The 13,360-nt window shown below is 42.2% G+C and overlaps 1 protein-coding gene across 1 annotated transcript in view; it reads right to left on the minus strand.

Moving 5' to 3' along the window:
* Window positions 1-13,360, minus strand: part of FLT3 (fms related receptor tyrosine kinase 3) — a 74,336-nt gene that overhangs the window by 38,611 nt on the left and 22,365 nt on the right. The window contains exons 3-6 of the mRNA XM_073321575.2: window positions 10,916-11,121; window positions 9,568-9,683; window positions 5,149-5,266; window positions 504-664 (exon numbers count right to left, since the gene is read on the minus strand). Coding sequence (XP_073177676.2) covers window positions 504-664; window positions 5,149-5,266; window positions 9,568-9,683; window positions 10,916-11,121 — 601 coding nt within the window. The remainder of the gene's footprint in view (window positions 1-503; window positions 665-5,148; window positions 5,267-9,567; window positions 9,684-10,915; window positions 11,122-13,360) is intronic.

The raw sequence follows: 13,360 nt of genomic DNA on the forward strand, positions 1-13,360 counted from the left end.
GCAGAGCCACTGCCAGCAGCCATGCAGAAGTAAGGAGGGTATGGTCTGGTATTGCCACCCTTACTTCTACGCCGCTGCCCAGCAGCAGCACAGAAGTAAAGGCAGCAGCACCGCAACCCCGCCGACAATAACCTTGCGACCCCCCCAACTCCTTTTTGGGTCAGGACCCCTACAATTACAACACTGTGAAATCTGAGATTTAAATAGCTGGAATCATGAAATTTATTATTTTTAAAATCCCATGACCATGAAATTGACCAAAATGGACTGTGAATTTGCTAGGGCCCCAACTATAAATAAGCATTATAATTTAGGAGATAAATATGAGACAGAAATATAGCAGCATTACATTAGTTTTGCCCAGTAATGTACCTCTAAACATATTTATTCCAGTGGTGACAAATTTACAGCCCAGTCTTGCAAACCTTACTGAAGTGAATAGTGCAATTAACATCAATGGCAGGATTAGGCCCCTATTTAAATAAATCTTACAGTTATGTTACCTATTGTATACAGCTTGGTGCATTCTCTGCCCAGCTCATTAGTTGCGCAGCACTGTATGTCTGTTTGAAATAATGTATTTGCTGAAAATCCACGTGGCACCTCCTGTACTCCATATACTTCCCCACTTCTTTTACTGTCTTTATGATTTGTACTGGTGCAACTGTAATTACACATACATCTATTTACTGAATCATTTGGTTAATCTCAAACAGATATCCAAGTCGTAAGAAAATGTGAACAATAGTAGGGAAACTGGCATATTCTGTAGTTGAATAAAAGGAACTAGAAAATGTGGAGATTATAAACCAAACACAAGGGCAATGGAACTAGGGAAATTATAAGCAGAATGAGCTGATATTACCTAAATACCCTATTCGTGCTTATACTGGTAGATGTAAACATTTGTAATTTTCTGAGTGAAATTCTGGCTCCTTTGAAGTTAATGGCAAAACTCAATGAGCCCAGGATTTCACCCTACATCTCTGGAACTGCACTGAACCCAGAATGTTGGACTATGAGCAGGGCCGGCCCACAACATTTTGGTACCTGAAGCAGGGAGCTTAAATGATGCCCCCTTGCCCCCTCGCTTGGACAAAACTTTGAAAGGTCTCAGTTTTGCCTTCTTCCTGTTCTACTCCTCTCATGGTACTGCTCTGCTACCTACCCCAATAAAGGAGAACTAACAACTTAAAATGCCTTGTTCAAAAATTTTAAGTAACATTTAACTTTCAAACACCTGAACAGCAAATGTAACTTTTCTTGTCTGCATAGTAAACACTGGCATTTTTATCTGTTTGAATAATCAAAGTGGTGCTTTCCCTGCCTTCTTGATTGCAAAGATTTGAACTGCTTCCCGAAGGTCCACAGTCTGGGCCAGCTCATGCTCTATTGAGATGGTTGCAAGGCCAACCAGCCTCTCCTGTGTCATTGTGGAGCATAGATGTGTTTTTATTAACTTCAGCATGGAGAATCTGTGTTCTCCGCTGGCAACTGTTCCAGGAAGTGTGAGAAGTATGCGCAGAGCAACAAAAGCATTTGGAAAGAGGGTGGTCATCTTATTTGTGCACATATATTCCAGAACAGCCTTTGGAGTTGATCCTGCTGAAATGTATCTTGAAAGGGCTTTCAGTTCATCACCTAAATCACTCGCATCAATATCGCGCATGTCATCATGTGTCAACACTGTCTCTAGTGCCCTGCATTGCTGGTGTGGGTCTTCAGGTACAGTGAGGAGTTTTGGAATATCATACAACATCCCAAATATACTGCTGTGTTCTTTGAGCTGCATGAAACGTTCTTCAACTGACTGTATTGCACAATCTAGCATCTGGTTAAAGAATTCAACTTTGAATTGTTGTTTGGGGTCTCTTATGGGATTATCCCGAGCCAAGTAATCAAAATGTCTTCTTCTTCGGTGACTCTTGTACTCTTGAATGGGTGGGAAAATAGCTTCAGTGTGAAGTTCCTCTGCTAACTTCTGTGCACTCTTCAGAACATTTTGAAATCCCTCATCTGACCGGTAAGACTGTAGGTATGACTTTGCTTTGTCCAGTTGTTCCATTCCAGATATATCAAGGTCAACACCTTGGAGTATCTTGCTCACAACATTTATTTCAAACAGTGTGCCATGCCAGAACACTAAGCCACAGAAATTTGAAGTTATCTATGTTTCTGGTGATTCCATTTCCCTCTGCCACTGTTCTCCCATGAACAGTTCCTGTCATAGCATTATCCTCCATAATGGCAACTATGGCATCATCTATCTTCCCAATTTGGTATTTGATAGGCTTCATCGCCTCCACTCGACTTTCCCATCGTGTGGCACTCAGTGGTTTCAGTGTCAGAGAGGATATTCTCAGATGTCGCTTCAAAATTTGCCATCAATGAGTTGATGCAGAGAAAAATACATAGATGCTTTGAATTACATTAAAAAATTCAGCAGCCTCACTAGAAGCTGATGCTGCATCACTGACCACCAAGTTCAATGAATGAGAACTGAATGGGACAAAAAAAGCTCGAGGGTTTAACTCTCGTATCCGTGTCTGCACTCCTTTGTTCTTTCTTCTCATGTTGGCACTTGTATCTTAGCCCTGACCTCTCATGTCAGCTATCACAATTCCCGTATCTTCCAGCTTTTTAAGAAGCACGTTTGTCATACCCGTTCCTGTAGTATCACCAATGTCAATAAATTCTAGAAAATGCTCTCTGACAGTCACCATTGCAGGGACATTTTCACTAGGTTCTGTTGTTGTTACAAAACCCACCATTAAATCATTTGTTCCGTATGGATGATGTCAGGTGTGCAGTCCAAAATAATAGAGTAATATCTTGCTGACTTCAGATCTGCCACAATCTTGTTTGACTTTTGTTGCCAGTAATGGTATGATCTCATTTTGAATTGTTTTTCCAAGGTAGTGGTGTGTATACATTTCTTGGGTGGTGACTCTTCTTAGATGCTCCTGGAGTACAGCATCAAACTCAGCCATCAGCTCCACAATTTTAAGGAAGCTTCCATTGTTTGGCACATACAGCTGATCTGAAGTGCCACGCAGTGCTAGGTTTTGGGTAGCAAGCATTCTCACAATGGCAATGAGCCTTTTCAGAACATTTTGCCAGTAAAGAGATTCTGATGCAATCTTCTCTTGATGCTGATCATCTATGGTGGCCTTTAATCTTAGTCTCATCTCAAGCTCTTTCCACCCGTGGAATGCTCTCTGGTTATTTGCTGCCTTCTCATGACATACCAGATTTCTAGCCAGATTTTTCCAGTCCTTTGTTCCTGTAGTACTCAATGTGGCTGGAACATTAGACTCGAAGAGTTTGCAACAAAAACAGTATGCAGCATTCTGGGGTTTTGAGTACATAAGCCATGGCCTCTCGTCACCATTGGGGATTTCACGCCAGTAATGTGTTGAATGGAAACTTCTATTTTCATGGTCTTTGGGGAACATGAAGTTTTTCACTTGCTGTGGCCCATGCAGTACAAGGAAGTCCATCAGGCTACTGCTCAAGTGGGCCCACAGTCCTGGATTATCTAGACTTAAGGAACTAAACTCAGCAGCAGCTGTTTCTTGTGCCTCCACCACACTCTTCTCTGATCTACACTTTTCTTCAGGAATGTGCATGGTTCCATCCATTTGAGATGGAGATATGGACGCTGCAGTAGCTGCCAGGTCACCTGCACTCTGACTAACTGGAAGATCAGTCATCTTCTCACCACTCACATCCTCACTGGGGCCGGAAGGCTCACTGTGAACATTTGTGTCTATGTATCTCAGGAGAGCTCCTTCCTGCTCAGATAGAAAAGCTGCCTTTGCTTTCTTTCTTTTTCTGAATGCTGCCCCAGAGGGGCGTTTTCTTCTTTCGCTCATGACGGCTGTTATGTGCCAGCTATAGTGGCTCTCAACACTCAATTAAAGGAGAGAAATAAGCAGGCTGGTAGCAGGGCCTGAGTGAGGGAAGATATCAGCACCTTAAGGGCCTAACTGGCTCCTACTACTTCAGTTGACTGCCTGTTCTTCTCAAGTGGGTTCAGGGAAGCAGCAGGAAACAGGAAGCTCCCTGAGAAGCTGGTGTTAATCAGTCCAGGCTCCTGGGGGTGCTAGAGAGGTACATAAGAGGCTCCTCCTCCTCCTCTCTCTCCCTGCAGCTCCTGCTGCTTTCTGTTATTCCCTCTCACCTTTTCTCCTGCCTGCCTGCCATGTCTCTTGTGCCTCCTTCCTCCAGCACAGCACTCCACCATCTCTGTGCATCTAGAGCAGAGAGAATACATATGCACCAACAGCAGACACAATTTTCTACACTCTGGGTCCTAGTGGCACGCCCCACAGTCTGGCATCTGAGGCGGCCTCCTCAGTTCGCCTCATGGTAAAGCCAGCCCTGACTATGAGCCTCTACGACTTGAGCTAGAAGACACAGTCCTGGTAGTCTGAAGGCTGCTGAAGACTCATAAATCCCTGTGTGGTTCAGGCACTCGAGAGGGAGAGAAATCCACACTATCACACGTGCACCCTGTATGAAAACATACTGAATGTTGAATTTACTTATGCATGACCTGATATGTTTCTTGGAACATATTCATGTTGCCAGTAGAACCATGTATCATACATAAAACTTAAAGCTACAAGGAAAGGCAAACTTAGATATAAAATTTCTAATTACACTCTTCCCACCTTCAACCCCCATTCATTCTCAAAATAGCTAGGTTTTAGCGAAATGGAAAATAGAGGGCTATGGGGTATAAATATATTTAACTCATTAGCTATGTCAAGTGAAAATGCTTAGATTTGGGCCAAAATTTTCCAACTAGGGTGCCTAAAGTTTCGAAAAGTATACATTGGCCCAATTTTCCAAGAATACACCGCAACTCATACAAAAATGTGAATTCACCTATTGCACTCATATGCACTTAGTTTTTGCATGTAGTTTTTTAAGGACACTGTGTGTGTGTGAAATTTTATGGGAGCATCCACTACATTCTCTTTTGAAAATCTGACTCCACAATTCTCCTTCAGTTGTTCAGGTTCAATCACAGCAAAAATAAATACATCATGCTGTATAAAGCCTATTGGCTTAGGAAGACATCAAGACTTACACCTTAAAATTCAGTAAACAAAAAAAAAGGTAGCATTATATGCACGATACCTGTCATCAGGTGTTCTGCAAAATAACCATTCAATATCTGATTTAGGGTAGCTTTCGGATATGCAGTTTATAATGGTCAAGTTTTCACTTTTTATGAAATAGGGCTTCCTTGGTTTACCTATTAAAAGTAATGCAAATATTTTCAGACATGCTGCAATATTTTTAAAACATCATTATCCATCTTTCTAATGTGTAGGACACTTTGAGCACTTGTGAACTGGGAGGCTATATGCTTTGTGTCTGAGTTATAGATTTATAAAACAAACCAGTCTGTCACTTTAAATAATCTTGACAGACTTCCTGACATAAGAATCCAACACTGATTTAGACATATATGTAAGCAGTAGCCAGTCAACTTTTCTTGTTAGGAGCAGAAAAATGACAGCAGGTGTCAGACTGAGATGGCTGATTGTATTACGCATAAACAAAGTACAAGAAGAAACCAGAAGGCAAAAAATCTACCCTCGGATACCTATACTTCCAACAACAGCAATAACTTCAATGAGAGCAATGCGCAGGCATTCAAGAACAAAATTTGGTCTTCGGATATTTGAGCTTTGCCACACCACATATTTAGGATGTTAACAACATTAGGCCAAATTGTTTTGCTCAGTTCATAATATATTACGTCACTTTGTTTGTTATAATATTTTTTCAAGTGGTTTTAACGCTTGAGGAAAGTAAAGAACTGTTTGTCTAAGGTCCTCGTTTGTATAAGCTCTTCAACCTTGACCTGGTAAATGTGTCACCTCTCTGACTTCAAGGAATTGCCTGTAGGAATCAGAGAGTAATCTGGGGCCTGATTTTCAGAGGTGTTGAACACCTTTATCTTTCATTCACTTCATCTGGAGTTATGAGTCCTCGTACCTCTGAAAATCAGCTCCTGAGTCTATTTTCCTGAAACCCTTGAAGAATCGACTGAGACTGCACGGAGGAGTGCCACTTCTCACCAACTCATTTCATATACACAGTGGAAAAGCAATAAATGATAATGACTTTCAGTCATTAATGACTTCACCACCATAAATCTGTAACCTAGAAGTGTAAAGTTCCATAAACCATTACCAATCCCCTGAGCCCACCAGCTTCCCAATTTGGACTATGCTTGAAAGTTTATTGCACCAAAACTGATATTGACTTCACTTAAAACTGAAAACACTGATTTTGTTTTAAATTCAACTGTGATTATGAAGTTAACTTTTCTGACGAGAAGACTGACTGTTGCTCCTGATTCGTACTTTAGGTATCTTAAAGGCAATGTGCAAAGGGAAAAATTGGGCTCACGCATTTTGTTGTTGTTCGCTTGTGTCTTTATAATCTGTACAGAAGGCCTGGATGGTTTTTTAGCTGCATGATTTTAATATTAGAAACGTAGGTTCTGTTTAGCGTGGAAAACTCTGACGACTGGAGAACAAGTGAAATTACAACAAAAGTCTGACAACAAAACTAGGGAAGAATGGAGTTGATATTCCTGCTATTTCTATGACAAAAAACCAAGCAGAAAAAAATTCTTAAAAACAACAGCAAAACCTGTTAGATCCTCTTTCTTGTAGACAGAGCTGTTAGTGCCACCTATTATAAAGGTTGCCTGACACTACCGATTATAAGATCCTGTTGCTTGTAAGGCTATGTCTACACTACTGCCTATGCTGGCAAAGTGTATGTCGCTCAGGGCTGGGAATATTCCACCCTTCTGAGCAACGTGAATTACGCAGACATAAGCGCTAGTGCGCACAACGCTACGTTGGCGGGAGAGCTTTTTACGTCGATGGGAGAATTCTGCCCCAGGCTGATTTTTTTTATTTCAGCCCGAACAGTTTGGTCATTTCTAAGAACGAGGCCAGGGAACTCTACACTGGGGGTTTGTCCATTTTTGTTAAAAAGTGACTTTTTAAAAAAAAGCTTTAATGCCCCGACGCCTGGGAGTCTTGACTTGAAATTTGGTGGGTGTGCCAGGGGTCTGCCTTTTGCCACTCCTGTGAAAATCTACCTATATTTGGCCAAGTTATAATCCTATGAAAAATCCCAGTTCACACAAGCTGAGTGGAGACTACAGTTTACAGTTAAAATCTCTGAAGATTCTGTCTTCACTGAGCACGCTTCAGCCTCTCACAGTTCCTTGTGAGTGCACATGGACCATCCTCACAGAGTGACTGAGCATGCTGCAGGCCAGGGTTACAGGGGTGAAGCCAGTCTTTCCCTATAATGGCTCCTGCGAGGTGCTGAGAGTACTGAAAATGAGAGCCGGGAACCTGTCTCTCTAGTTCTCTTAGTGACCCCTCTGCTGCACCCAGGAAACACAGAGTAGGAAAGAATCTGACCTGAATATAAAGGGGGCCAAGAGCCCACCCAGGGAGTAGGGAAAGGAGTAGATTGAGACAAGGAGCCTGGTGAGACTGGGGCAAGTCATTTAAACCAAACTTTTCACAGGTGGTCACTAAACTGTGTGTTTCTGGGTGCCCATCTGTTGGATCATATTAAAGAAGTTCTGTATTAAAATCACAAATGAGTTTGATTCCCCATAGTTTAAATTCCAGGGTATTACTAATTAAGAGGTCTCTTGGGTTTTGGTACTGTTTCTCTCCCTCTATGTGTGAAACTTGCAAGCTGCTAATTGTGTTTGTACATCCTAAGATAGAGTCTGTTCTCAAAGCAATTCTTTGTAACCACAACTACTCGCACAGAGAGAGACTCAAAGCAATACTCTGTAACAACAGAAACAGCACCCAGAGACTCCCCGCCCTTTTGTTATATTCATCTCACTTTGTAAACAATTGTGATTAAAATAGAGATAGAGGATCTATGTGGATGGATGCTTGGTGTGGATAATAACTGAATGATCAGGGAGGTGCCAGCCTAAGAATCCAGTGTCCATCGGCTGAAGAAGGCGTCAAGTGGAAATAACCAGAGGACCCCCAGAGGGCAGACTGGAATCCACCCAACAGCCTCAAGAATGGGAGAACCAAAGAACAAGATAACATCTGGCAGCACGGAGCTATCAGGAATGTGCCATCTGCTGATTGATTCAGCAACAGCATGACGAAGCAATTCCCAAAGACTGGCATAGGAAGAAATTCCTATAAAAATGTACTCTAGAAAGTGAGAACTTTGGGGTCTGATTCTGCAAACCAACTTCCAGGAGCATCAGATGTACATCTGACAAGGCCCTGATCCCTCCTCATGTCCAGGCCACCTGGCCAGTGGCTTGGCATGAGCAACTCTAAGGCTGGTAACTATGATAACAACCTTGCAGAACCTGTGTGTGTATGAATGAATGTGTGAATAAATATGAGATTGAATGGAATGTTATAGCTATAACTAACTGCTTACTATGATTCTTTCTGTATTCACAATAAATGTGCCTTTTCCCCTTTAATAAGATCCTGCTGGTTTTTATTTTTTTATTTTATTGGTATAACACATCTTGAGAGCCTGGGATCTGACTTGCAGAAGTGTGGAGCACTCACAGTTGCAAATGAAATCAGTGGGAGCTATATTTTGAACATGTAAAGCACCATGTAATGTTGAGAACCCTGAAAAATCAGGTTGTAAATTTCTCAAATTAGGCACCCAAAATTAGTGGATGCTTTTGATCTTGATCTTTCTGTGCCTCTGTTCCCCGTCTGTGAAATGCGGATAATACTCCCCCAACTCACAGGGGTGTTGTGAAAATAAATTAACATTTGTTACTCACTCAGATACTATAGTGAAGACAGAAAAGCCCATGCGGAAATTAGTAATTCTATATTCAGAGCAGCATTTGAATAGTATAAATAAAGCCTGGGGCCACTTTTACAATGAGAATAACAAATACTGAATAGCTGTTCATTAAGTGAGCACTATCCATCTTGGGTACTGAATGAGGAAGGGGACCTATAGAAAAATAGGGGATCATGTAATTAAGGACTGTACCATAGTGCATTTGCACAGGGGGGGCAAATTAAGGTTATACAGGCAACTTTCAAACTGGCATTTCCTAACTTTTGAGTGCTTGATTTTGCAATCTTAATAATGTTCTTTTAATATAGTTTGTTTGTTTGGGGTTTGTGTGTGTGGGTGTGCGAGCGCGCGCATGTGCGTAATACGTAACAAAGAATGAGAAATGAGCACAAGCCCCATTTAAAAATAATCTTTTGCATGTCATCTTTAACAACACGTAGTGACTCAGAACCGTTTTAACCTTCACAATGAACCAAGGAAAACAAGGCAGCCATACATGAAATAAGTGACAAGAAAAATAGCCCACAATACAAGAACTGAAAGAGAGGGAGGAGAGGCAATTGAGGAAGGGAGAAGTCTCATGGAGTGTAGAATTGACAGAATTTTACTGCTTAAAGAGGGTTTGGTCATATACAGGCTTCAGCCTCCCCCTTCTCACGCTATGGATAGATTGATTCCCTTGGTTTGACACATACTTACTTCTTATGAGAACTGTAAACATTATTGTGCAGTTATTGTTTTCACTATGCACTGCAAGGGTGTATTTTCCAGCTTGAGTTTCTTTTATTTTTGAAAAGGCCAGCAAAACAACATATCTGTAAAACAGAAAATACATTAGAGAACATTCATGTCAGATGGAGCAGCAGCTCTCAGCCAGGGGTCCAAGGCCCCCTGGGGGGCTTTGAGCAAGTTTCAGGGAGTCCGCCAAGTAGGGCTGGTATTAGATTCATTGGGGTCCAGGGCAGAAAGCCAAAGCCACACTGCCCTCAGCCCCGCCACCTGGGGCTAAAGCTGAAGCCTGAGCAGCTTAGCTTTGGGGGGCCCCCCTGGGACATGGGGCTCTGTGCAATTGCCCTGCTTGCTATCCCCTAATGCAGGCCCTGGCTTTTATATGCAGAAAAACAACTATTGTGGCACAGGTGGCTGTGGAGTTTTTATGGCATGTTGGGGTGGGGCTCAGAAAGGAAAAGGTTGAGAACCCCTGAAACAGAGGGGAGTGGGCTGAAGAATACACTGGCATTACGCTTAACCCATACAACCAGAATTCTAGGCTCGTGGTACTTAACACACATGCAGTACATTCAATCTCCAAAGTGCTTTCATAGACAATGGCCCTGATTCATGTAATCATCCCTATTCAGGACTGCACTTAAGCACTCATCCCAAGTGGGATTCAAAGTTCTGCTTAAGTACTGTCCTGAATAGGATAGACTAGTGTGTGCTCAAGTACTTTCCTGAATCGGGGCCCACGCAACAGGATTCCCATGGAGATTTCCTCACCAAGAGGCCATCCCATGGGTTTCACCCTGCAGGGGAATCATCTACACTACGCCTCTGGTCCTACCCCAGCTATTCTCAACTCTCTGGGTGGAAGTATGGACTTGTGGCTAGAACACAGTCAAGAGAATTAGGGTGGTATTCTGGCTCTGATGATGATCTGCAGTGTAACCTTGGGCAAGGCATTGCATTAACCTTTTTATGCCTTGGTTTCTTTGACTTGAGCACTGTGATGCTTGAACTGATGAATGTTTGTAAAGTCTGTTGTGATCCTCAGATGTAACGTGCTATACAAATGCAAAGAATCACTATATTGTAAACTATAAAGCCAGAGTTCATTGCTTTCCTCGTGCATATTTGTATAAACAGCTATAATTAACATGCAGTTTAGTGATGATGATAATAATTAAGATAGATAGGTTTAGGAATATAACAAGTAATGTGAAAAGAAATGATAAATAAGCTCTCTCATATGGAAAATATCCCATTTGCATGCTCTAATGGAAGTATCCCATTTAGGTTTTTTGATTCAGTACAGCCCTTTACCTACCGGTTTTCTGAATCCAGTGAGGGTTTGCAGTCAGCCTGGTTCTCTTTGAAGACCCAAAGGCATGAAATGGTCTCTGAAATATTCATGATCACTTTTAATTCAATGTCTCCAAACACGTCAACTTCCACACTTTTTGCTGTTTCATAGACATTCTCTGTGCTTTGAGAACTCAAATCACAACCAAGATCTTCCGAAATACTAGGCATCTGCATTGCAATAAAACAGATTGCTATGTCTAATGGTGGTAACTGGGTTTTTCAGATTTAAACATTTAAAAGGACGCTCACCTATTAAAAAATACTTCACTCTATTAAAAATATGCCTACACCTATTGATAACACATACCTATGCATAGTAATTATAAACAAAAGTAATCTTAATACTATACTTTCATTCTTGTTTCCCTCTTCAATTTAGCTCTGATACCTAGTCATCAAATATGTTTAATTCTGCCGAAAGAACAAATGCAGGAAGATCTGTGCTATACTAACAAGTTTTACTTTCTGGGCTGACAGCATAGTTAGTAGCAGTTCAATCAGTAATGTGCTACTTTCTCCTAATGATTAAGGCCATGTCTACACTACAAGCTTTGGTTGAGACAAGTCACATTGGCATAAAGCTGCCAGAGCTTATCAGTCATATGTGCGCACACTTGGATCCTTGTATAATGCTGGGCACGTTCACCAGGAGTGCTTGTGTTGATGCACAGTGCAGTGCACCATGGGCAGGTATCCCAGTGTGCAAACTGCCACCAACCAGTGCACTCTTTTGGGGTATTTTGGCAATGCACGGTGGGGCAGAAATGAGTTGTGCAGGGCTAACTGCGAGCAAAGCGTCAACTTCCCAGCATGCAACTGTCTGTATCACATAATGTCATCTATAGCCCATAAGTTTTGTGTCTTCTTTTAAAAATCTGATGAACCCGCATAGCCCTCCTCGCTGTCCTTCATCTCTGATGGAAGCATGGAGCCTGCACAGCTCTGCAGTATTGTCATAAGCATTGAAAGCACAAGATGCATGATCCTTCAGTATTTGCAGAGCCGTAAAAGGAACGGAATCAGCGTGGAACCTGACAATTTCTTGGAGGACACAGAGCGAGAGCCAATTCAAGGTTATTGGTGGTGTTCATGAAGCAGCTGTAGATTGTGGAATCTTGGGCTTCTGGGCCCAAGAAATGAGCACTGACTAGTGGGATCGCATTGTGATGCAGGTTTCGGATGATGAGCAGTGGCTGCAGAACTTCCGGATGTGCAAGGCTACGTTTCCAGACCTGTGTGCCAAGCTCGCCCCAGCCTTCCAGTGCATGAACACCTGAACGAGAGCTGCACTGACAGTGGAGAAGCAAGTGGTGATCATACTGTGGAAACTTGCAGTGCCAGATTGCTACTGGTCAGTGAGAAATCATTTTGAGTAGGAAAATCCACTATGGGGGCCATTGTCATGCAAGTGCGGAGGTTCATTCAATCTTCTACTGCTATGCAGGACTGTAACTCTTGACAATGTTCAAAACATAGTGGATGGATTTGTAGTAATGGGGTTTCCAAACCGTAATGGAGCAATAGGCAACACATATTTTTTGCACCAGACCACCTTGCCACAGAATACATCAACAGAAAGGGCTACTTTTCTATGGTTATGCAAGCACTGGTGGATCACCAAGGATGCTTCACTGACATCAGTGTTGGCTGGTCAGAGATGGTGCATGATGCTTGCATCTTTAAGAATACAGGACTATTTAGAAAGCTACAAGCAGAAACTTTCTTTCCCGACCAACAGATTACAACTGGCAATATTGAAATGCAAATAGTGATCTTGGGGAATCCAGCCTGCACCTCTGTCCCCTGGTACAATGGCCACCTTGACAGCACCAAAGAACAATTCAACTTCCAGCTCAGCAGGTGCAGAATGACAATTGAATGAGCTTTTGGTAGACCGAAGGGACACAGTGTTGTTTACTCACAAGATAGGATCTCAGGGAAAAAAACATCCCAATGGTTATAGCTGCCTGATGTGACCTGCATAATATTTATGAAGCAAAGGGGGAAAAGTTGCCACCAGAGTGGAGGGCAGAGGTGGAACAGCTGTCTGCTGAGTTTGAACAGAAAGACGCGAGGGCTATTAGAAGAGCTCAACGCGGAGCTATATATATCAGGGCGGCTTTGAAAGACCAGTTTAACAGTGAGCCACAGTAATACATTGTGGTGTATTGTGCACTACCTGGCCCTTATGGTTTGGGGCCTGTTAAGAACTGTGTGGTGCTTGATGTACATCTGTGAATATAACACTGACAATGCACCCATTAATCTGACAGTACACTGATTAGTATACTGTGTTTATCACTGATCCTATGAGTTGGGTCACACTGTACAGTAACAAGGAAGTGGGTGCTTTCAAAACTGCTGGGTGCTCAGCAGCATACGTTGAGCACTAATAAAGATAAATTAT

This window comes from Lepidochelys kempii, chromosome 1 (assembly GCF_965140285.1).
Source record: "Lepidochelys kempii isolate rLepKem1 chromosome 1, rLepKem1.hap1, whole genome shotgun sequence".
Lineage (NCBI taxonomy): Eukaryota > Metazoa > Chordata > Testudines > Cheloniidae > Lepidochelys > Lepidochelys kempii.